This window comes from Phycodurus eques, chromosome 5, assembly GCF_024500275.1.
Source record: "Phycodurus eques isolate BA_2022a chromosome 5, UOR_Pequ_1.1, whole genome shotgun sequence".
Taxonomy (NCBI): domain Eukaryota; kingdom Metazoa; phylum Chordata; class Actinopteri; order Syngnathiformes; family Syngnathidae; genus Phycodurus; species Phycodurus eques.
Window position 1 is genome coordinate 23,740,492 of NC_084529.1, and position 25,358 is coordinate 23,765,849.

At 41.9% G+C, this 25,358-nt stretch overlaps 3 protein-coding genes across 19 annotated transcripts in view; 1 reads left to right on the forward strand and 2 right to left on the reverse strand.

Annotated features, from left to right (window-relative positions):
• b4galnt3b (beta-1,4-N-acetyl-galactosaminyl transferase 3b) overlaps nucleotides 1–776 on the reverse strand; it is a 49,253-nt gene extending 48,477 nt beyond the window's left edge. For all 8 annotated transcript variants that reach the window (XR_009768647.1, XR_009768646.1, XM_061678220.1 and 5 more), the window contains exon 1: nucleotides 309–776. Coding sequence is in view for 6 of the 8 variants with exons in the window: in XM_061678218.1 (XP_061534202.1) it covers nucleotides 309–444 (136 nt within the window). In the remaining 2 variants the exon portion in view is untranslated. The remainder of the gene's footprint in view (nucleotides 1–308) is intronic.
• The window catches only part of ddx11 (DEAD/H (Asp-Glu-Ala-Asp/His) box helicase 11), a 96,957-nt gene that overhangs the window by 50,640 nt on the left and 20,959 nt on the right, over nucleotides 1–25,358 (forward strand). For 8 of the 10 annotated variants that reach the window (XM_061678227.1, XM_061678229.1, XM_061678233.1 and 5 more), the window contains 3 exons: nucleotides 23,047–23,185; nucleotides 23,261–23,476; nucleotides 23,553–23,639. In XM_061678227.1, the coding sequence (XP_061534211.1) occupies nucleotides 23,057–23,185; nucleotides 23,261–23,476; nucleotides 23,553–23,639 (432 nt within the window). In that variant the 5' untranslated portion in view covers nucleotides 23,047–23,056. Of the gene's footprint in view, nucleotides 1–8,350; nucleotides 8,926–19,326; nucleotides 19,463–23,046; nucleotides 23,186–23,260; nucleotides 23,477–23,552; nucleotides 23,640–25,358 lie in introns of those variants that run through there. The other 2 variants (XM_061678235.1, XM_061678232.1) reach the window with 2 other exon arrangements.
• On the reverse strand, nucleotides 2,593–19,038 carry fkbp4 (FKBP prolyl isomerase 4). Its single transcript, XM_061678240.1, has 10 exons — nucleotides 18,693–19,038; nucleotides 14,086–14,230; nucleotides 13,857–13,999; nucleotides 11,867–11,987; nucleotides 11,467–11,623; nucleotides 9,808–9,982; nucleotides 9,535–9,720; nucleotides 7,450–7,593; nucleotides 6,335–6,430; nucleotides 2,593–3,559 (listed from the first exon to the last, which is right to left on the reverse strand). Exons 1-10 carry the CDS (start codon nucleotides 18,783–18,785, stop codon nucleotides 3,467–3,469), a joined length of 1,353 nt encoding a protein of 450 aa, XP_061534224.1. The 5' UTR covers nucleotides 18,786–19,038; the 3' UTR covers nucleotides 2,593–3,466.

A 25,358-nucleotide genomic window follows, 5' to 3' on the forward strand; every position in this document is an offset into this window, starting at 1 on the left:
CACACACACATGGCAGTAGGCATGTGATACTGCGGCTAAGTGCAATGGAAATATTCAGATTTCTTCAGCTTGAATGGGGTTATTTTTGCATTTCACAAACAAACAACCAAAATGCAACAGATTCCTCACCTACAATTGCGATGGGGGGTTGCTGGAAATGTGTACTATGCATGGAGCGCGTTTATAAAAGGCGACTTTCCTGCCGTGTAAGTTGAACAATGTTGCACCAAGTATAAAAAGATAAAAATGTTCACTTTTAATAGTTCTGCTTCATACCTACAAGAAAGGTTTTCGAGGTGCCAACTTACCGGTGCCTTCGCTCCACGCTTTGGCCGCGACCATCTCGTGGTAGACGGCCACCGCTGCGACCAGCAGAATGGCCCCGAACAGGACATGTTTGCCGTTCCTCCGCAGTTTCTTCACCGGGAAAAACGTGGTTATCATCTCGGCACTCAGCTGACAGATACCGCGGGGTTATTCATCGGTTCTACTGCTGGTAGTCCTCGCTCGTGGAAGGGGGCCGGTCCCCTCGATCCCAACCCGTCGCCGGTGCTTCTGTCCCCGGCGAGTGCGCGCACTAACACGGGCCACCAGGTTGTCCCCGGTGCGCTCGTGCTTCGGTGGCTTCCATTCCGACGGGAATACAGAAACAAGGCCGATAGACAAGTTATTAAGATAGGAAAACAGCTCGTTGGTCCAACTTCTCGAGATGCTTTCACGCCGACGCCTCAACAAACACACGGACTCTGAGTGAAGGAGTACACACGCACACCGCTTCGCAAGTCCGCAACGAGAACAAAACGGAAACCGATTTAATCTTTCAAAGAATAAAAGCATTTCGATGGATTGACGCTTCCAAATGCAAAACCCAGTCACACTAAATGACTCATACAACCGCGTTATAAGATCTGTTGTCAACCCGTGTTGTATCATGGCACTTGGTGCTTTTGTAATGGTGCTTTTGTAATAGGCGAGTAAATTTATTTTGAAAATGCCTCTACAAAACGCACGCTTGTTTAGGACATTCGTCAGGGCAATCGACGCTACTTCGCTCCCACACGAAGATACGCCTATGTTTCTTTACCTTGGCATTTTACGTGAGGCGTTAGCAAGCAGTTTCTCCTTTTAAGAGCACATATTTTACAGCTGGAATTTATTGTATGCGTTGTAGGAGGTGAGGACACACCAGTGTACATTATGGTGTATGAAGACCAAGATAATGCAGCCAGACTCCAAACTATCTTGAAAACGTGTGTAACCTGGAGAAATGAACATTCATTTTAGAGGAAAGTTAGAAAAAAATAATAATAATAATAATAAGACACTTCACTGCATCAATTGGCATTTATCTCTTTGGTTGAAACCATGATGTTGGTCATTCTATAACAGAACCTGGTAAATACTAGTTGGGATGATATTGTACTTGTGTTTTTCCAGGTTTACAGGCAACTTGCCACCTCCTGAGTGTTTATTTTCTCTTTGGGTTTACCCGTGGGGCACAACAGTGCACTAATCCCACTTGTAAACCGACTCCAGTGTCCCCAAGGTAACTATCGGATAACATCGCTCACGGCGATTCGCCACAGTAAAGGTTGGTTTGTCTGAAGTAAAAAAAAAAAACTACAGAAAAACAACAACAAAAACAAATTTTAAAAAGCACATTTGACAACATGGAGCAAGTCTGTATTGCTAGTTTGTTCCATACCTTGAAACAGACTATTATTATTCCTATTAATATAGTGGGACAGCGTAATTGCAGCATAATACACACCACTACTGTGATATTTTCCAGTTTAGCAAAATTTTAATGAATGTTTCAAGTATATTTAACAGACTACATGGATTTTTAAGAGATTGCAAGAAATGCAACTGACTTGTGTGGTCACATTAAAAGGACCCACATACCATAAATGTTGAAGAGATTACTTAGGTTTGTATTTTGCGTGTGTGCAAAAAGGAAGTCTCTTTATGCACCTCTTATTTATTATTTACATCACCAGTCAGCTGTCCCTTAGTTCTAGTTTGGCCTTATGAGACCCAGGTGACGACTGACCAATAGCTTCAATTTGGGAAAAAATATGAAATTGACAAAATGTTGACATGGGAGGTTCCTGCCCGACGGCAGCGACATATGCATTTCAATGCCCCCTGATGGCCAAGGTGCACAGAACAGAAGCAGCAGCACAATATCCTAACGCATAAACTGTTTGATTCTTCATTACATTTATTATTACTGTGTTTTCATGAAGTACAAAACTGTATTGCTATTTATTTTAATTTAAAACGTTTCTAAAAACGTTGCTGCATTTTTTTGGGGGGGGGGGGGGGGGGCGCTGGAATAGATTCATGCATTTCCATTCTTTACAATAGGGAAAGATGATTCTGGTGTTTTGACTTAAGCGAGGTCATGGAACGATTTTTTTCAAGGCACCAATGAATCTACAAAGGAGAACACGCTCTTTCCCATGAGCCACGCTAAATTGCAAAGCTGCTTCTGCGTTGTCTAGTTAGTCTTATCTGTAATGTGAACAGAAAAGGACTAAAATGCAAGTGTCCAATATAACAGTCGACAATATCACAGAAATACAATGCAGTTTTTAACAAATCTTTATTGTATCCTTCCGCCAGGCCACACCATAACAAGCCACATCCTTCCAACAAAGTAGATCCCAAGTGGCATTTCCACCGCAGCTTCCTTTTGACAGGCTGAAACTGCAAAACTTCGTACACAAAGCAGAGAATTAAGATGGTCGAACAAGCCCACAGGTCCTCTGTCGCTGCTTTGATGCTCGTTTACGTGCCCAGATATTCCAGTTGATTAGTTTTTGTTGTATTGACAACAAGTCAGAAATCACAACACCACCACTTTGGGGGGAAAAAGGTAATCAAAAGTATCATCAACAAGAGTCCCAAAAGCACTACTGGGTAAACCCAAACCTAAAACGGCTGGAGAATTCAAGGAGAGAACTTAAGTCCAACGGTTTACCCCATAAATTTCATCACCTCCTGCTACATAGATACATTTTGGAACATTCCAGCACATCGTATCAGTGTGTAAAGCCATTGCCGGTCCCGGAATTGATCAGCAGACCATAAAGCGGAGGCTTGAATGGATGGATGGATGGGTGAAGGGTAGAGATCAAATATAGTGCAACGTGAATAGCCCTTTTACAGTGAAGGCTTTTCAATTCTCTACACACAGTACGCTCAAACGCAAAATAGCTGTGAAACACACTTGTAAAGCTGCAGGTTGAAAGGTTTTCAGGGGTGGGAGCACACAAATACTAAAACCACATCACACTTGCTCAGTTCGCAACAACAACAACAACAAGAGGCCCGGACGAAGAAAGCTGGTGGAGTCAGTGCTCTCCTTAACATACTCGCACATACAGTTAGACACTTAAAACACAAATGGCTGAAGTAACAAAGGTCAGAAGAACACATGAATTGTCAGAATTTACAGCGTTTAGGCTTTCGCGTCGCTCTCTGCTTCTTTGTTGCCACTCTCAATCTCCATATCGTCGCCATGCTCCTTGCTCTTTACCTTCTCAGACGCTTTCTGCAGACGAAAACAGCACTGTCAGGCAGCCAAATTTTAACATTTTCCCTGTTTTGCTATCAACGCCACCAATGGAACAATTACTGGATGTGGTGTGGGGTGGGTTGAAATGGATTTTCCCCTCCCCAATCTGGTCGAAAACCAGTCGGGTCCGACAAATGCAAGTAAACCTGTACATGTATGATGGCAAATCTTTGAGCAAGGTGCACAGACATATACCAATAATTGAGTCTGGATTTGAAAATGTTCTTTCCCTAGCAATCAAAGTCAGAAAAGGCCCAAAGATGAGATGGTCCTGTGGGATTATTGTGTGGTGTGGGGTGGTTCAAGTGGTTTTATTTCACCCTGATCTGCTCGGAAAACAGTGAGGGCCAACAATCTTACAAATTAAACCTGTTCAATATTACAGATGGTAAATCCATATGTAGAGTGCACAGCAGGGGCCTCATTTATCAAAACGTGCGTGGAACAGGTTCTAAACTCATTCGTAGGTCTGCAATTTAGAATGTGTAAGTACCCCCCCACCCAAAAAAAATCTGTTTTTAATCAAACATGGGCACACCTGTTGTACCCACACCAGTAATGTGTATTGAACACATCTAGCCTCATGACCATACATGAGAGCAACAATCCCTTTAAAACTGCAGATTGACAACTTCCCTCTCTGAAAAAGAGGGTGTAGAAAAGGAACACGGTGTTCCCTCGTTTTTCGCAGATAATGGGGATCAGAACCCCCCGCGAAAGGTAAAAAACCGCGAAGTAGGATTTCCCCCCCCCCCAGGAATTTTCATGGATCTCTATGTGGGTACCAGAATGTTTAAAATATGTAGCGAGTATTTATACTTTACATATGAGAAAGATTACAACAGTACATATTTACTTAAATCTTTAATTATAATACCTTATACAGTAATCACAGTACACTTTTCGCTTCCTTATTGAAGGTTATTGAAGCAGTTTTGCGGATGTTTGCTTCCTCTTTCTTTATGTACCGCACTGTAGATTCATTCACGCTATAATGGCGTGCCACAGATGCATAACGTCTGCCCTCTTTGATCAAATCTAAAAGTTTCACTTTTTCGCTGATGGTCATCTTCTTCCTCTTGGACGCTCCAGAGGAAGCTTTCGCAGGGGCACAACGCTTTGGCGGCATTGTAAGGGCTTGCTGAACTAATCAAAACAATTACCGCTTAAACCAAAAAAGTTACTGCGACCAAAACAGCGTGGACGACACTGGCGAGACACAACAAGGGAAGATGCTGGGTGAGGCTGCAATGATACGCAGCCACTCAGCTCAAGGGATAAATCCACTCGTGCTCTCATTAGTCGATGTCGCGCCAGGAACCAATCACGCGCCTTGTATGAGTGCCCATACAGTACAGGCATGTACAAAGCCTCTGAGTCGACTCATCTTTGCTTGGCATGCTGGGAAACCTTCGCAAAAAAACATGAAACAACGCGTCTTTCCGCAATATGGCTGCCGATATGGCTGTATTTATTTTGTTTAATGAATATTTTGGAAAAACCCGCGAAGCACTGAAGCCGCAAAACGTGAAGCGCGAAGTGGCGAGGGAACACTGCATCTCTAAGACAGACATTGATTGAGGAACTTGTATGAGAAGTGGAGACAAACAAAATACTGTTGGAAACAATTAATGCAGGTGCTACCAACAAAAAGAAAAAAATGACGGGACAATTTAACCACTTGTTAATTCTATTGATCAGAGGAAAAAAAAAAAGCAGTCTTGGGACTAAAAAAATAAATGGTTTGACATCAAACCTGATGCCAAAAAAAAAGTGTCACGGCCCACAAACGAGGTGGTGGCTACACAGGCACGACGATCAGCCGGGCTTGCTTATCTAGTGTTATTACTTGGAAGTCCAATAGAAGACATGTGAGGTCATGACTGTGTCATTTGATTGGTGAACTAGACTTAAACATCACTCGTTTAATTGGATTGGAGCAAATCGCGCAAGTCGAAGTCGTAGTCTCGCACACGAAATAGTTGACAAATAAGCAATAATTGATAAAAGTAGCGAGCGACATTTAGATCACTGTAATGGAGTAAAAGTACTTCTTAACAGCAGAAGCGGCGGACGTTTTTTGTGGTCTCTTCAACTGCTGTGACTTAGCCAAAGCAGGTCCCGAGCACACAGGCGGAACCTCAGGCCAAATGCTCCCGCATATTAGCCCGCCACGGAGTTAATATTCAGAAATTACATCTGTGTTTGGATGTGTGGAATGGATCTAGCCGCCAGCGTTCAAGGAGTACGAAACACCCTATGATGACAGCGACCCCCGCCCATTTACTTTGGAGATGTGCTCAGTGAAGTGGCAGTACAAAAAATAAATCTGCCATCTCGTAAACTAAAATGCTAATTCGATGCTGTCAAACGGATGTGGGAGCATCAGATATGATACGGCGGCAGGCACGAGGACATCATGATTTTCGGGCGAGTAACACAAATTTACTGTATTAATATAAATTTGTAACTGTAAACGTTACGCATGTTGGAATAAAATGCCTTTTTCATAACCCCCAGGCGCCAGCATGCAGTTATACAATTGTTTTCATTTTCCTTATACCCATGTATACTATGCTCTATTGACCTTTGACATTTTTTTTGTGAGGAAAGAAAATGGCCAAATTATTCATGAGAATTACAGTACTTCCTCGTCAACTGTGGGCTCTCCCATTTTAAATTGGTTGATCTGCTAAAAATTGTTATGCATTTAGCAGCATTGTCCCATTGTGGGTTGGAAAGAACGGTTACCTTTGAGTCCCTCTCTGCAAACTTTTGGAACATGTTGGCGTATGTACGCTTGTCCTTATCGTGCTGCTCCCTGATATGCTTCTGACAAAGAACCATCTGGACGACAACAACAGAGGAGATGTAAGGGCAACAAAATAACAGGCAGGATATTGTCTCACCTGGATGGCTTTTACACAGCATCCACCCAAAAGGATAACTATAAGTGTTACAACATCGATGCCTGTCTGGTGAGATGTCATTGTCCAAGTATTTTGCACAAGTGCTTTCAACACGACGGGCAAAAATTTGACACCCCTCTCTGTCACGCACTGTGGAATTCCACTTTCAAACAGGCATTGTCCCACCTCTAATACTACCTCCAAATACAGATAATTACCAGGTAAATTCTGCCCTCCCAAACTCCATGTCGGTGCCATTTTTACATAAAAATATGGCGAGGGTGGTAGTGGGGGAGGCGGAAACATGGAGGCAACATTGCCTCATGTTGTGTGCTTTTATAGACAACGTTAGAGACATTAATTTGACCATGTTTTATGGTATTTTGATAATACAAAAAGGTTTATCGTTTTATTTATATTGTATTTACAGAAGGTCCTTCGTTTATGACGGACCTCCGTTCCTACGGTGGCAATACAACCAAAATCAGTATGCAATGAAATGTGCCGTAACCTATAAAAATGCTAAAGTGATAATCACAGTAAACAATTACACATCTAGGCTATAAATATAAAACAATCTAATGGAAAACCAGTAAGCCGCTACCTGAGCATGCCTTCTTGTGCGGCCTAACCATGTATTCTGCATGGGACGTGGAAAAGTAATCTTTCAATAAATAGAACACGAGCAGCACTAGTTTTAGTAAGACTACTATACTACAGTAACACAACTACAGGGGGTGCTCGGTTTAAAACGGAGTTCTGATTCTACGATGGCGACCTAACCCACATTTGTGCAGTCTGAACACACTGTAGTCTATCACTAATGCAGCAATTACAATAAAAATTTGTAGGAAAAAAAACAACACTCATTTCTGACTCCCATTGTTCACGCTAAGTAAAAGCAAAAGCTGGAGATTGTGTAAACGTGTCTAACTTCTTTATGCAGTGACATCATACCTGACTCTTGGCAGCCTTGTTTGAGGGATAAAGTTGAACAACACGCTGAAAGTCATCCCTGGCCTTGTCAAACTCCTTCATGCCAGACAGTGCCTCTCCCCTTCGGAACAGCGCCTTCTCGCTGGACTTGTCCAACTCCAGAGCCTGTGACCATTCACCAGACAGCCTTTATTCAATAATCAAACCCTTTGGAGTCTCTACTGTAGTTTAATACAGTGTTTCATAACCTTTATTGAGCCAAGGAACATATTTTATTTTAGAACGTAAAATCTCAAAACACAATAAAAAGTAACAAAGAGCATATGCTGAAATGATGATTTCATCTAAATTTAATCATTAATTTGATTAGGGTCTACATGCCATAACATTGCCCGATGACAGCTGGGATAAGCTCCAGCACGCCCGCGACCCTAGTGAGGAGAAGCGGCTCAGAAAATTGATGGATGGATGGATGGATGCCATAACATTCTGTTCTATGGCAGGAAACAGGTTAATTATCTAGCTTCTTCCCTCTAATGGAAAAGCATGTAATTGTTCTGCCTGTCACTATCAGCACACCATACGGTGGCCAAAGCGCTTTACAAAACCTCAAATTCTCCCATTCACTCACACATTTATACACCAATGGGCACTGCCTTGCATGGCAGCTGCCACATGCAAAGCGCCGTCATACCCACTGGGAGCAAATCAGAGTTCAGTGTCTTGCCTGAGGATACTTTGACTGCTGACAGTTTGGAGCCAGGATTCGAACTGGGGACCCTTTGGTCACTTGGACGACCTGCTCTACAAACTCAGCTGCAGCTGCCCCAAAGATATGAATCTTTATTTGTTGTAAATAAATCATTTTTGGACTACCTCCCCGTGCAACACCTAGGGTTGGGCATCGTTTGAATTTGAGCAATTCCGGTTCCTTAGTTCAAGTCCGGTTCCAAACGGTTCTCAATTCCAATTCTTTTATGGGGCTGGGTCAAAAAACGTTTGCATGGTTTAAATAAAGGGTGTCCAAATTATGAACATCGATTTTCTTAGCAGCCTTTGACTTGAGGTTTCTCTATAACCAGTACCTATATTAAAACTATGAACTAAAAGGCAATGTGTGGAACTAACCCAATTGACTTAATATTCATTAATGTTTCAGCTAAAAGTTAAATATAGCATTGTTAAAAGTTGTTATAACTGTTTTAACTATTTTATTGTGTCACTCACCCAGTTGACTGAGAGTTGACTTCACTGACAGCTATATAGCTGCCCCTGTATTCGGTTTCATCACGTCAAATGGTTTATAAGTGCAAGTTTTAACTTGACTTCTTGTTTTATGCTTCTAGCCTTTTATTTTGAAGGCTACGCACCGGAACTCAGCATTTTGGCACGAAAAGTAACTTCACATGGCACCGGGGATTCATTAATTTTTTTAATGGATGGAACAAAATGCTATAAAACGCAGATTCCTTTTCCTACCCACCGATGAGGCACAAGGTTAGTGTTGTGATACGTTTGTGAATTTTGTCCCAATTCATTGTGATTTCAAGTTGCTAAGGTGAAGTTTTAGCCCAAGGTTATGTTATTTTTTGTCATTGGCGGTAACGTTGGTTTGAAGACTAAAATAAACGCTAATAACCATCAGTGCAAGTAACCGTTTACCTTGTTAGCTGTCTCAATGTTGGCATAGACTTATTTTATTTCACTCACCCAATTGACAGAGTTGACTTCACTGGAGCTCCGCACGATGTAGGCTGAGGCTCGGAACGCATCAGACGCTACACATCGTGAAAGCCTCCTTTGCACCATATAATTTATTCCAAGTGTTGCACTGAGACGACTGGTCATTGATTTTAACAAACTAAGACACACTTTTGTTCGCCGTCGTTGCCGTTGGGCACATTGTTGCTTTTCGGCGCCACTTCTTCGCGGCAAGAGGAGTAGGCATCAAAACTGGGAACTGAAATGTTTAAATTTGAACGGTTCCGGGAGAACTGGAACGTTAGTCCTGGTTCCAATCGGTTCTCGATTCTCAACCCTAGCAACACCTGATTATCTCTCACGGCACATGGTTGAATCACTGGTTTAGTGTGTGTGATGTCTTGCCTTGTTACAGTTTTCCAGTGCCTGGTTGGGCTCTTTGAGCTTCAGGTAGCACATGGCCAAGTTGAGATGCGCAGCCAGCCGCAGCGCTTTGGCCTTGTTCTCCTCCTCCTCGGACAACGCCGACTCATTCTCAAGCCATGACACAATCCTCTTGTACTGCACAGATGCCTGGTTGAACTTACCCTCCTGAAAGCAAAGGCATCAGTGTCAATTGGACAACATCCACAGTCAAATGTTTCTTGTGTGGCTGTAAACTCAGCCACCTGTGCGTACCTTAAAATACTTCGTGCCCTTCTCTTTCACGACAACGCTCTGTTCCAACTTCTCTGACGCATTCATCTCCCACGACTCTTTGGCCTTTTCGAAGGCTGTCAGCTTGATCTTGTACTGCAAGAGCGCCCCGCCGGGGATGTTATATTTGGTGTTTCCAGCGTCGCCGAAGCCATAACTGCAAGAAAAAACAGAAAAAGTTGTTTGTACTTATACCTGACCTTTTGCAGTTTAATTTAAATGAGACATACACTGTATGCATTTGTTTTAACAGTTTAAAACGGTTCCTATGTCTCATAACAAACTATATTGCCAAAAGTATTGGCTCACATTTGAACTTAAGTGATATACCATTCCTCATCCACAGAGTTCAGCATGTCAGTCCACCCTTTGCAGCTACACTATATTGCCAAAAGCATTGGCTCACCTGCCTTGACTCACGTACGAAGTTAAGTGACATACCATTCCTAATCCATAGGGTTCAATATGACATCAGTCCACCCTCTGCAATTAGAAAATATTTAACTCTTTTGGGAAGGTTTTCCACAAGGTTTAGGAGTGTGTTTATGGGAATTTATGAAAATTTTCCAGAAGCGTATTTGTGAGGTTACATTCTGATGTTGGAGGAGAAGGCCTGGCTCTCAGTTTCCGCGCTCATTCATCTACAAGTGTTCTATAGGGTTGAGGTTAGGATTATGCAAAACTGTTTGTCCACATCAAATTCATTCATCAGTGTCCTTTTGAACCTTGATTTGTGCAATGATGTACAGTCATGTTGGAACAGGAAGGGGGCACCTCCAAACTGTTCCCAGAAAGTTGGAAATGTCCAAAACATTAGCCCCTGTGCTCCAGTGAAACAAACTCTGAATGCTTCCGCATACCAAGAGATTTTGGACAGCCTAACAGTTTGGGGGTTACTCCTTCCTGTTCCAACATGTCTGCGCACCAGTGCACAAGCAATTCAGCATAAATACATGGATGAGAGAATTTGGTATGGATGAAGTTGACTGGCCTGCACAGAGTCCTGCCCTCAAACCGATAGAACTCCTTTGGGTTGATTTCGAGTGGACAGTGAGCCAGGCCTTCTCGTCCAACATCAGTGTGTGATCTAACAAATATGCTCATGGAAGAATGGGCAAAAACTCCATAAACTCACTCCTATACCTTGTTGAAAGCCTTTCCACAAGAGTTGACGCTGTTACAGCTGCAAAGGGTAGACCAACATCATATGAACAGAGCTGCCAACCTAATGAAATTCACTTCAAGAACAATTTGTCCAAATTTCCATATTTTCAACATTTTTGTCAAGAACACTACTGTGGGACAAGTTATATTTTCTAATAGGATAAAGATAATTCTTCATACTTTTCAATTGCACAACAATCATTACTCTGTAATCGGAATCGTTAATAAATTATGGCTTCAATATTTGTTATCCTAATGTTTTTATTCCATCACCCTTGTAATGGCTGACGGAGTTGCACCCTGAGTCAAAGTATATGAGCGTTTGACATTATTATACAATAACACTTTTCAACCTAAATGGATGGGCAGGTGCTCCAGAAACCCAATTATTTGTAGAGAAACAATTAAATTCACTTTGACATAATATTTCTCCTTTAGATCTACAATTAAGGCTGCTCAGTAAACATGCATTCGTACTTGGGTTTGATGTAAAACAGAGCCTCCTCTCCCTCCTCCATGGCCATGATAGCTTTCTCCACTCCGGCCGGCAAGCAGAGACTGTCTCCGTCTCCGATCTCGAACTTGAGTTCCCTCTCATCGAACACGCGCCCCTCGCAGGTGCCCTCGAAGCTCACTTAAGAGGAGACAAACCAAAATGCCGCCCTCATACTGTGTCATGTCACAACAACATACTACTGTTTTAATTTTGTAATTTCATACAGCTTGTGTGTTGGCTCTCAGGCTGTGTAACTAATGAATACTGAATCTAAAAATTAAATGTATTTTACAAAGTGACTTTTTTAAATGTACACTGCTACATTTGTAGATATTGCGAGGTAATACATTTTTTGTTAAGGTAGTATCAGAAATGTGTTACCTTCAACAGAGGCTCCTTCATTAGGCTTGGCATATCCATGCCCTCTGGTGATAACACGGCGGATAATCCCTCCATCCTCGTCTTCTGTTAAATCCTCCCCCCGGAAATCGAAAAGTTCCACCTGCAGGTAAAGACAGTAGGGACAGGCATAGTAACAGATTTAACAATGCAGTGTGGAATTGACCGTTATTTAATTGAGTTTAACTAAGTGACTGAACTGTTGCGCAGTTTTCATATTTGTGCAACTGGTTTTTATAAGAGGCAGACCCTCATTAACAGACAACTAGCAACCCTTTATTGCTCAGTGACTGTTTTTTTTTGTCAATGTCTTTATGTCACAAAAGCGTTCTCTGTCAATTGACTGTCTTTTATCGTACTAGAGCGGCTCCAACTACTGGAGACAAATTCCTCGTGTGTGTGCGTGTTTTTTTTTTTGGACATACTTAGCAAATAAAGATGATTCTGATTCTGATATTTTGTTGAAGCACCTTCTCTTCTTGGATATGTCTCTGAGCTTGGCACACCTGTTTTGGGGCATTTTCTCCCCTTGTCTGCAGATCCTCTGTGCTTTGGGTCATTGTCATGTTGGAAGGTGAATCGACACATGATTCTGAGTTCCAGAGCACTCTGGAGCAAATCCTCAAAGAATTTCTCTATATTTGGCAGCTGTCATCTTACCCTCTATGTGGACTAGTCACCCAGTTCTTGCAGCAGAAAAACAGCCCCACTGCATGATGCTGCCACCACCATGCTTCACAGTAAGGATGGTGTTATCTAGGTGATGAGCAATGCCTCTTCTCTTTATATGACGCTTACAATTCAGGCCAAAAAGTTATATTTTGGTTTCATCAGACCAGAGAATTTTGTTTCTAAAAAGGTCTGAGCATCCTTAAGGTGCCTTTTGGCAAACTCCAAGTGGGCTGCCATGTGCCTTTTAGTGAGAGGTGGATTCTGTCTGGCCACTCTACCATAAGGCCTGCGTTGAGTGCGTTAGCAATGGTTGACCTTCTGGATGGTTCTCCTACCTCCGCAAGGGAACACTGGAGCTCCCCCTTAGTGACCATAGGGTTCTTGTTCACCTCTCTGACCAAGGCCCTTGTTCCCCGGTTGCTCAGCTTGGTTGGATGGCCAGATCTAGGAAGGGTCCCGGCTTTTACAAACTTCAATTTCCAATTCAAGACCACAGTGCTTTTCGGGACCTTCAATGCTGCTGAAATTCTTTTGTAGCCTTCCCCAGCTTTGTGCCCAATCCGGTCTCGGAGGTCTGCAGACAATTCCTTATATGTCCTGGCTTAGTTTCTGCTCTGACATGCACTACCAACTATGAGACGTTATACAGACAGGTGTGTGCAATTCCAAATGATGCTCAATCAACTGAATTTACCACAGGTGGACTCCATTGAAGTTGTAGAAGCATCTCAAGGATGATCAGTGGAAATCAGATGCACCTGAGCTTAAGTTTGAGTGTCATAGGAAAGAGTGTGAATACTTATGTACCTATTATGTTTGAATGTTGAATGAATGTTTACATTTTTTATACATTCACACAAATGTCTGAACATATGTTTTTACTATCATTAAGGTATATCAATTTTTGTAGATTTTTTTTTTTTTTAAAGAAAACTATACTCAAATCAGCTTTAGAATAAGTAACAGCAAAATGTGGAAAACGTGAAGGGGTGGGAACACTTTCTGTTGGCACTGTACATCAATGAGTGCAGTCAATGAATGGGGCGATCATTGCAAATAGCTTCTCAAATACCCATACTCTCCTTTATCTCACCCGTTTACTCTCTTGATATTATCACAATATAGCTACTGCGACCAAGGCAATCTGCTTCTTCCTTGACAATCCCGCCATGCTTTTTGTAATTTAAAAAAGTAATACAGTACAGTATATGTAGATGTATGGCGAGGAGTTACAGTAAGAAACTGAGCTACTTCCGCGCAGACCTAATAATGAGGAAAATGGAGTGTAGCACAGGCTTACCTCAAAAACAAGTGTGGCGTTGGGGGGGATTTTGGGTGGGGTGCCCGCAGACCCATACGCATACTCTGGCCCACAGATGAGCTGGCAGAGCTCACCCTCTTTCATAGTGGCCACGCCGAGGTCCCACGCCTTTATGACTTGACCTGCGCACGAACACAGGGAAGAGGGATGGAAACATAGTCATCGCCATGATGGGCTGACATCATCTCCTTAGCAACAGGAAACCAACCTTTGCCCAACTCAAAGGAGAACTTCTCTCCTCGGTCTCGGCTGGAGTCAAAGGGAGTGCCATCCAGAAGGGTGCCCACGTAGTGAACAAAAACTTTGTCCCCAGTCATTGGGAACTCTGCACCAGTGCCTTCCCTTTTCACCAGCTGAAAACAAGGCAGTGAGGACATGCAGTGGTACCTTAAGAGTTTCATTTTTCCCAGTGACCAAGCTCATAACTGAATTTATTCTTGCAAATTTAGTCTTGTATCAAATACAATTTCCCCAATGAAATACCATTAATTCATTCCAGCCCCCCAAAACAAGTTTTGTTTTAAGCGTTTTTAATAAAGAAAAATAGCACTGTATAAAAACTTACAACATAAGACAATGTAAAAAAACTTTTAAGTGATATCACTATGTACTGTACTATTAATTTGCTGAGTGCCTTTAAGGGGTGTGGCCTCGTCAGTGACAAAAGGACCCAGAGTCTGATTGGCGAATTAGTCTGCATGCCAGCGTCTGGGTGTGAGCTGAGCTGTGGCCGACAGCTCCTTCCAAGTGTTCTCATTTTGTGTGCATCTGTTCAAAGTATTGGCCCCCTCCTCAAATAATATTTTTGGGATAGTTTCCCACTTTAATGTTTAAGATCATCCAACAAATCGATCATGATTGAGATTTTGGCTTCTCACGACCATAAACATTTTTTAAATCAAAGAAATATGATCAATCTGCCAAACAGCACATTGTGTGGATGCAAGTTCCTGCTTTGTCAAAGCACCCTGAATGAGCAGCAAACGTGCAACATGTTATTCTACCCTCCCAGAGTATGTTTTAAGCTGTTAAATGACACCTTAGTTGGAGGTTCCTATAAAATTAAACACACAACAAAAAGAACTACACACATTGCATATTTCAATATAAGACTTCATTTTAGAACAATCACCAGCTTAATGCTAAAACAATGGAAAGCCCTATTGACGGGCTAGCTAAAATTTGCATTAGATCACGTGAGGGCATGACCTTCAAATAACGAACAGTTTAATTTTTTCAAGTTTTGAAATGAATACATAATTGTTCTTATTAATAGTAATTTTAATTGACAACTCTAAATTGCCCGTAGGTGTGAATGTGAGTGGGAATGGTTGTTTGTTTGTTTGTATATGCCCTGCGATTGGCTGGCAACCAGTTCAGGGTGTACCCCGCCTCCTGCCCAATGATAGCTGGGATAGGCTCCAGCACGCCCGCGACCCTAGTGAGGAGAAGTTGCTTAGAAAAAAAATGGATGGATGGATAATAGTAATTTTTTTCCCCCATAATCACCCTGCTTGACTAAATTGCTCACTATTCACTTAACTCCAGTGACGGTATATCTGAAGCTCACTTGTAATAAAACATTTTGATCGAAACAAACAAATAAAATCTATTTAAAACTTAACAAGCAACGTCGTGTAACTCGAAAAACCCGTACATCGGGGCCCACTTATATCAAGGTTACATTGTATTAGCAAAATTAGGAGTAAGGAACTCATTACGTGTGAAATTAAACAACCGAGTAAATCTTTTGTTATCTGCCTATTTCTGAAAAGGTGTCTACAGACCAGCAGAGCAGCCTTGCCATTGGCCCAGCAGTATGAGGGGTGGGTTGAAGGTGCACTGCTGGAGAAATTATTCATTCTTGGGACATTTTCGCAAAAGTCTGCTGCCAAAAATGTTTGCCAGACAAGACACATGGGAACGGTTTTAAATTGTGGGGAAAAAATGGCAGTCTCCCTTAAGATGTCATGTGCAAATCTCGTAATTTGCATTTAGAATTTTGCATCGCAGTTATTTTTCGGAAAGCCCCTAGGATTCCTAGCACATTCTAAACGATTGGCAGAAACAGGTTATTAATTAATAAGGCAACACATCTTAACGGTTGCCTGTAGAGATACCATTGCATTATCACATTATCATCACATTATTTTCTGAAGCTAATGCTGGTTACGCTACACTATCTCCTTTTGGCCTGGCTTTGACATGACGTGTGTCGGCTGGCACAAGTGTTTTTTGCATTCTGGAACTTAGTCCAACCAATAACAGCTGAAAGTCTGTGACAACATGCAGCTAGCTGAAAACCTGGGCAGCGAGGTTGAAGTATAACTTGGCCTGCATCTCCGGACTGGTGGTCGCTGGCCTGGGACGGTGTAATAGAGACTTAGTTCCTTTTTTGGGTTACCTGGCACAAGACGGCGCGTGGTCCACAATGCTGTTTTTTTACGAAGATGTAGCCGGTTCAGCTGGCCTAGTCATTTGGCTGAGAAAGTCAGTGTGGATGTGGTTATGATGTTAATTTGTGTAGAACTGTTTGCTCACAGACACCTTTTCAGAAAAAGGCAGACAAATATAAGATTTGGCTGTTTTATTTCTTGCGTGATGGGTTGGCAGGATCTCCAGACACAAATGTTTGTATCCATCCGGATCAGTCCATTTGTGTCGAGAGGCGGAGCTGACAGTGGACTGGTCACCAGTCAATCACACGGCACATACAGTATAGACAACCATTACCTCATGGATAAATTAGTTTTCAATGAACCTCAGGACTGTGAGGAAGACGTACTAACCAATTGCTAAAATACTTTTATCAGCCACTGTTGAAATTTTTGCAGATTTATTAAAAAAGAACAACTGAAATATCACACTGCCATAAGTATTCAGACCCTTTGCTCAGTATTTAGTAGAAGCAACCTTTGGAGCTAATACAACCGTGAGTCTTTTTGGGAATGATGCAACAAGTCATTCCACACCTGGATTTGTGGATCCTCTGCCATTCCTCCTTGCAGATCCTCTAACAGTTCTGTCAAGTTGGATGGTGAATGTTGGCGGACAGCCATTTTCAGGTCTTTCCAGAGATGCTCAATTGGGTTTAAGTCAGGGCTCTGGCATGACCATTCAAGAACAGTCACCGAGTTGTTCTAAAGCCACTCCGTTATTTTAGCTGTGTGCTTAGGGTCAGTCTTGTTCGAAAGGGAACATTCGACCCAGTCTGAGGTCCTGAGCGCTCTGGAGAATATTTTCGTCCAGGATATCCCTGTACTTGGCCACATTCATCTTTCCTTCTATTGCAACCAGTTGTTCTGTCCCTGCAGCTGAAAAACACCCCCACAGCATGATGCTGCCACTACCATGCTTCACTGTTGGGACTGTATTGGACAGTTGATGAGCAGTGCCTGGTTTTCGCCACACATACCGCTGAGAATTAAGGCCAAAAAGTTCTATCTTGGCCTCATCAGACCAGAGAATCTTATTGCTCACCATCTTTTGAGTCATTCAGGTGTTTTTTCCCGCAAACTCCATGCAGGCTTTCATGTGTCTTGCACTGAGGAGAGGCTTCCGTCGGGCCACTCTGCCATAAAGCCCCGACTGGTGGAGGGCTGCAGTGATGGTTGACTTTCTAGAACTTTCTCCCATGTTCCGACTGCATCTCTGGAGCTCAGCCACAGTGATCTTTGGGTTCTTCTTTACTTCTCTCACCAAGGCTCTTTTCCCCCAATTGCCAAGTTCAAGTTCCAGCTCTTGGAAGGGTTGTGGTCATCCCAAACATCTTCTGTTTAAGGATTATGGAGGTGTGCTCTTAGGAACCTTAAGTGCAGCAGAATAGTTTTTTTGTAACCTTGGCCAGGTCTGTTCCTTGCCACAATTCTGTCTCTGAGCTCTTCAGGCAGTTCCTTTGACCTCACGATTCTCATTTGCTCTGACATGCGCTGCGAGCCGTTAGGTCTTATATAGACAGGGGTGTGGCTTTCCTGATCAAGTCCAATCAGTATAATCAAACACAGCTGGACTCCAATGAAGGTGTAGAACCATCTCAAGGATGATCAGCACCAGGGCTAAATATATTAGTGTCACAGCAAAGGGTCTGAATACTTATGGCTGTGTGGTATTTCAGTTTTTCTTTTTTAATCTGCAAAAATTCTGATTCAACAATTCATTTCCCCCCCTGTTAATATGGGGTGATGTGTGTACATTAATGAGGGAAAATGAATTTAAATTATTTTAGCAAATGGCTGCAATATAACAGTGAACATTTTAAGGGAGTCTGAATACTTTGCGTGCCCACTGTATCTCCTATGAATTTATCTCTGTTCAGCTACCTATGCCAGCGCTGTATAGTGACAGGCAGATAGATAAATTAAATGCCCTTCCACTGAACTGCAGAAGGCACATCATTTTCTGCTGGAGCCACTTTTGGTGACATGGTTTGGTGGTATTTCATGAGATTTTTTTAAGCTACCATGGCTCCGTAAAGACTGTCACTGCATCAATAAGCAATGTAAATAGTTTTTCATTTTGTTGAATGTATAAGATAGATAGCCCTAGCTTACTTGGCACGTGCTCAACTACAAACTGCACCAACAGGTTATTTATTAATAACACGTCTCAACATATTAATAGTCGCTACGGTTTATAAAACCGTAAACGTTCAAAAAAGTACGTTATTGAACTTGTTGGACGTCTCCACAATTAACGACATTGAACGATTAGTTACGCGCCCACGGGGAGCTAGCTCAGCTAACGCTAGCAGCCCAAGCGGTTTAATGTTTTAAAAAATAACCAATAGAAAACGACGCTCTCAACGTGACTATTTACCTTCAAAACACCTCCATCTTTCTTGGACGTGATATCCTCTCCTTCCATGGGGATGGTGTGGTGCCCTTCGCTCGTTTGCTCCTCGGCGGTCATTGTAAAAACGAGGGTATAGAACCTAAGCCTGACTTGAAATAGCACTCAAACACAACAACACCTGCCTGGTGTGCTTAAGCCAGCTAATAGTAGTACTATCGTTTGTTTTACCAAGGCGCTAATACAGACGGCGCGTAAATGGGTCGTCGAGCAAAGCGTGCAAAGTCCACGCGTGAATGAGAGTGCCAGTCAAGCAGCTGAAGCGGAGAACTTTCCAGACATTCTGGAAGGAACCGAGAACAACCAAGCTCTGCAGAGCGTTAAATAAAATACCAACATCTCCAGTAAAGGCGGTCCTAAACAAAAAAATTTCGTGCAACAAATATATGTCTGCTATCAGCATATTATGTCTCAATATTACACACACAAAGTATATTATTTAAAAACATTGTATATAATTGCCACACTTGAGTGGTAAACGATGTTTAGTTAATGTCACCGCCCATGACTTCTACCCCTTTCATTAAAACGCGCACACGTTAGCTGAGCTCGTTCCTTATTGGTCCGTTTCTGTGCCCTTTGCTCTCTGTTGGCGCGGGAGTTGAAACTAGTCAAAACAGTCCAACTCTTATCATCTTTTCATAAATGTGTCGTTTAAAGATGGTCTTTAGTCGTATATGACCACCTGTGCTACCCAAAACACCACTAGCTGCCCTGACGGGATCGTAAAAGTGACTGTAAGTAATGCTAAATGACGTTGTTTGTAGCGTCTAATTTACGAGGGGATCCATGTGTAAAGTGTGTGTTGCTCAACATTGTGGCTGATAAATGTATAATTTACCATATTTTGGAACGTTAGTTTGAAGAGTTAATCTGGGAAGCTTTTCTTTCTTTTTTTTTTTAAATGAAGAACGTAGTTTGTGTGTTCTGCAAATGTTTAAGGAATGTTAACATTTTGAAGTAGAACATTTTGAGTATTTTCAAGAGTAAAGTGTTCAATAAATGTAATTTGAATAGGTAATGTTTATTTACAATTTAAAACAGTTCTCAGGTGTCTTAAAACATGTCTGTGACATGCTTTTTGTAACGCTATCCCAAGGATCAAGAGTTAGAGATGTTTTTACAGCATATTTATGAGAAACTGGGTGTGAGGGTGGTTATAATTTCATTGTATCAGTGTTGTACAATGTAATGGCACTAAAGTGAATGCTAAATAATTTTAATTAGCCCCATAACTGTCAAATAGATTATGGCAGATAAATAAAAAGTGTTTCTCTAATTTAAGTTGATGTTGGCACAGGCACTCCAGAGACCTAACCATTTGCATACAAATTAGAGGTGCAACAACTAATCGATTAATCGACAACTAATCCTTCATCAAATTGACAACTAATTTCATAATTGATTAATTGTTTAGAGACTTTGTTTAACTTCAAATTGTCCAAATCCTCTGAATTTCAGCCTCTCAACAGTATATTCTGTTATGGGAAAGAGTAGTGGAGGATAGACTCAGGACAGAAGTGAGTATTTGCGAGCAACAGTATGGTTTCATGGAAGAGTACCACAGATGCATCATTTGCCTTGAGGCTGTCGATTGGGAAGTACAGAGAAGGTCAGAAGGAGCAACATTGTGTCTTTGTAGATCTAGAGAACGCCTATGACAGAGTACCTAGAGAGGAACTGTGGTACTGCGTGCGGAAGTCTGCTTTGGCAGAGAGGTATGTGAGAATAGTACAGAACATGTATTAAGGGCAACAGAACAGTGGTGAGGAGTGCTGTAGGTATGACAGAGGAGTTTAGGGTGGAGGTGGGACTGCATCAGGGATCAGACCTGAGACCCTTCCTGTTTGCAGCGATGGATAGGCTGACAGATGAGGTTAGACTGGAATCCTGATGGACCATTTCGCAGATCACATTGTGATCTGCAGTGAAAGGAGGGAGCAGGTAGAAAGGTGGAGGCATGCACTGGAAAGGAGAGAAATGAAGATTAGCCGAAGTAAGACAGAATATGTGTGCATGAATGAGCGAGGTGGAGGGGGGAGAGTGAGGCTACAGGGAGAGGAGATAACGAGGATTGAGGTCTTTAAATACATAGGGTTAACAGTCCAGAGAAATGGTGAGTATGGTAAGGAAGTGAAGAAACTGGTCCAAGCAGGTTGGAACAAGTGGAGGAAAGTGTTAGGTGTGTTATGTGACCAAAGAGTCTCTGCTGGAATGAAGGGCAAAGTTTATAAGACAGTGGTGAGGACGGCCATGATGTACAGATTAGAGACAGTGGCACTGAAGAGACAACAGGAAGCAGAGCTGGAGGTGGCAGAAATGAAGATGTTGAGGTTCTCTCTAGGAGTGACCAGGTTGGATAGGATTAGAAATGAGCTCATCAGAGGGACGGCCAAGGTTAGATGTTTTGGAAAGAGCAGACTTCGATGGTTTGGTCACATTCAGAGGAGTGACAATGAGTGTAGTGGTAGAACGGTGATGAGGATGGCGCTGCCAGGTGAGGGAGCTAGAGGAAGACTAAAAAGACGCTTGATAGATGTAGTGAGGGAAGACATGAGGGCAGTTGGTGTTAGAAAGGTGGATGCAGGAGATAGGATGATGCGCTGTGGCAACCCCTAACGGTACACGCTGAAGGGAAAAGAAGAAGTACAGTAAATATTCTCTGATTTCTGTATTCAACCTTGAAAGAATACTGATTATCTTTTATGTTAAATCAAAAAAAGACATATGCAAACATCCACCTTTACTTTGGAAAACAATATTTAACATTTTTCAGATTTTCTGATGGATGTTATGGACCAAACCAGTAATCTATTTATGTTTGTGCATTTTTTGCGCTGTCAAATTGAAATAATGTCCTGTTTTTTAATAAGGGATGTAAATAAAAATGTTTTTTAAATACAATTAATCGATTCATTGGGAAAAAAATCGACAGATTAATTGATTATTAAAAATAATCGTTAGTTGTAGCCCTAATACAAACATAAAAGGGGAACTAAACCCCAAAAATGTTAATGCAAGAATACATTGTGTGTGCCAGCACTAATCAAAACACTGTACTCTGATTAATATTGCATTCCTGGAATAAGAATTAAACAGAATATTTAATCAGTGTAAGGGGGGGCGCCATGTTGGGAAAAATCATTATCAGGTGCTCCCCAGAAGTGATGTCGAAGCGCCAGTAGAGCATTGCCTGCTACCAGAGCGCTCCATTGAACCGTGTCAGCTGACAGATTGCATTGAGCGATGGATTTTGCAGGTGCTATGCTATTGGTCTGTCCCCACGCCGGCTGTCATTTTTGCACAATATTAACCAATTTAAAGTTTTGAAATAGCTTGAGAACAAATCTATAAAATGCTCTTCAATACACCGCTGTCGGAGGTGTGTTGTACTCTGTGAGGCATGGGCATTATTGTCACCTTAAGATTGAGAGCCTGGATGCTTTTTAGACAATAACGTGTGAAAATAGGTTAGATACATTTGAGTCAGCCTGTTTTGTTAAAAATGGATCGCTGTAACGCTTCAGTGCAGAAGGAACTGTCAGTCACAAAGGTGTGTGCTGATTCATATTGTTCATCTATTAAACTCATTAGTCAACACATCATTTTATTTATTGCATCACCCATGGCAAGGCCTTTGTAAACGGTGTTTGGTAAGATAAAATGACCACCGTTGTTTGCTTTTGTGAAGTATTAAAGGATTTTGGTCTGGTCGGGTGGAAGCAGGGCCGGCCGGCCGGCTGGCCGGCGCAAGCGCAGACTGGCTTGGATGGCTGGTGCCGTATTTTACCGTTTTAATGAATGATGATGAACGGTGTTGTGTTGATGAGATGAGAAGTGCGTTATGAATACAATGTAGTATTATTATAATACCAACATGAACGATACAGTGTTTGTTATGTAACTCAAGCAAGATGGGGTTTTTTTTCTTTATTTTCTGAAAAGTAGTGAAAGATTTTGCAGATGCCACCCTACAGCGACAATATGCAGCTTGCTGTTGCTGAATATTTACTAACTCTATGGTTTTCTTGGTAAATAAAGCTACATAATAAGCCGGAACTGTGAATTCGCACTCTCACGAGAGTGAACAGACTTATAAATGGCGGCCCTATAAATGAGTACATGAAAGCAAATGTGATGTTTTGAACATATATTTTAGAATAAATATTAGGTAGATTCCGGTAAATAGCAGCTGATAAAGAAGATATGCACATTTAAAATATAACAAAGTTTTTACATTTTGGGTTTAGTTCCCCTTTAAAAAGTTAATTTTCCATAATACGTCCCCTTTAATTGTATGGTGTCTCCATTTGGTCTTCAGGTTCTTCATCATGGAGAATGGCAGATCCCAATTTCCATTTCCTTACCAGCCTTACACCATCCAGGAGGAGTTTATGCGATCCTTGTACAGTGCACTGGACCAGGGCAAAGTTGGTATCTTTGAGAGCCCGACTGGGACGGTATGCTGGTGTATTTCAGAACATGGCACGTGCAAGATGATTCCAAATTTACATTTAAACACCCCTTTGATCTAGGGCAAATCTCTGAGTCTGATATGCGGGGCGTTGAGCTGGCTGACAGACCTCGAGACCAAAAGAAAACAGGAGGTGGCCGCCCAGCTGCAGGAGGGCGAGATGTCGCTTTCTTCATCCGATCCAGAGGCCGGTGGCTGTAGTTTGTCCGCGGAGCCAGACTGGATCACCAGTTTTATGCAAAAAAAGGCTGAACGGGATTTGGTGGCAAAGTTGAAGGTGAGGGAGTATCAACCTGCAGATGTCTCGCTAAACGTGGTCCTCCATGTTAACACTTGTCTGTGTTTTATTATAGGAGGATGAAATGAAAAGAAAAAAGCGAGACGAGCGCTTAGAACGGATGAGAAGCAATGTTCAGCTCAAGTATGCAATGAAAAGAAAGGTAAGCTCTAACATGTTCCTTAAAATATTTGGTTGTCTCTGTAAGGAGTTGGTATGTAGTGTAGACTGCATAAACGAATGAACATGCCACTGTTAGAACCAACATGAAAACCAGAGAACTGACTCTTGGTGAAAAACAAGTGATTGTGAAGCCGAGAAAAGATGGACAATACTGTAAATCAGAGCCATAGACCGATGAGACAATGAACAACAGTTCAACTAATAGAAATAAACATCCAATTTGTGGAACTCAGTGGAGGTAATGTCATGGCTTGGTCTTTGTGTTTTCTTCTGGTACAGGTGCATTTAAGGACCTCTCTAATGCTGTGAGCATTGGCACTTATTCCATAGTTCTGGACCTAATAAAAGCCATTTCTGAAGAAAGAAATTCCCCCCAAAATAGACTCAGTTATAGGCTTGTTTTCTGATGACATTGATTTTCAGCCAGATTTTTGGCCTGCGCACTTTGAGGTCAGAACCTGCGTGAGCCTGCTGACATCCGCAGCGGAAGACAAGCACATTTCCTTCTAAACGTCTACGTGTTCTGCGGCATAATTGTCGCCTATTTTGAAAGTGTGGATGTTTTTTTAAAGACAATACCAAGTGAAAATAGTGAGGTTAGATACAGTTTAGCAGGCTTGTTATATTAAAATCGATCGCTGATGTGAGAGGCAAATGCATGCAGATTAATTGCCGCCTGTATTCACAGGTTTTGTCAGCTTGTCGTTTTATTCATTGAATCTCTCATGGCTGAAAGACCTTTTGAAAAAGAGTTTGGGGAATATGACGTAGCAGGTGTTTGCTTTTGTGAAGTATTAAAGTTTTTTTGCCTTCTAAATACATGAAATATGTTTGAAGAGAACAATTTAGTTCTGAATTGTTGAGATATGGCATTAAACAGTTTTTCACCATCTTAGTTTTCTGGAATTTCTTTGGAGCGGGGCCTAAAACGGGGGTGTTCTAACGATGCCGGGGAATAGCATGAGTCTGCTGTCCCACACTCTGTAAGTACTTGGCGCTCTCATTTTAGCTGTGGCAATTCAGCATAGTTGCCACTTCCTTGTTGATAATAACTTGGGGCATTTTTCTATCACTACAATGTGCAATCGGCCACCAAGCTATGCCTACAACCCAGGCAACTCTGGCTCCCCAGCAACATTGTAGGGTAGGAAAAATAAGTTTGGCCACATTTCCTAGAAAATTAATAGTGCTGAAACAAACTTCCAATGGTATATACGTTTGTGAGGCCTAATTCGTTATTGAGAGAGATGCGTCAGACCTACTTCAGCAACCCAAGGATGCACAATGCTAGCATGCAGCTAGCCAGTCCCGAAAAAAGTACTAGGCATTTAAGTGGTAGATATACACAGAATGTTATAATTCCTAAACCGTTTACCCGATGTGGATGTAAACACCCTCAAATTTAAAGCTGAAAGTCCGCAGTTAAATCACATCTTGTTTGTTTTATTTCAAATCCATTGTGTGTATGTGTGTGTGTGTCTATCTAAAATCATCATCCTTTATCTCTCCACTGTGTATGTGTGTGTGTGTGTGTGTTTATGTGTGTGTATATATATGTGTGTGTGTGTGTATATATATATACATATGTGTGTGTGTATATATATATATATATATATATATATACACACACACACACACACACACACACACACACACACACACATATATATATATATAGGAGGCGGGGTACACCCTGAAC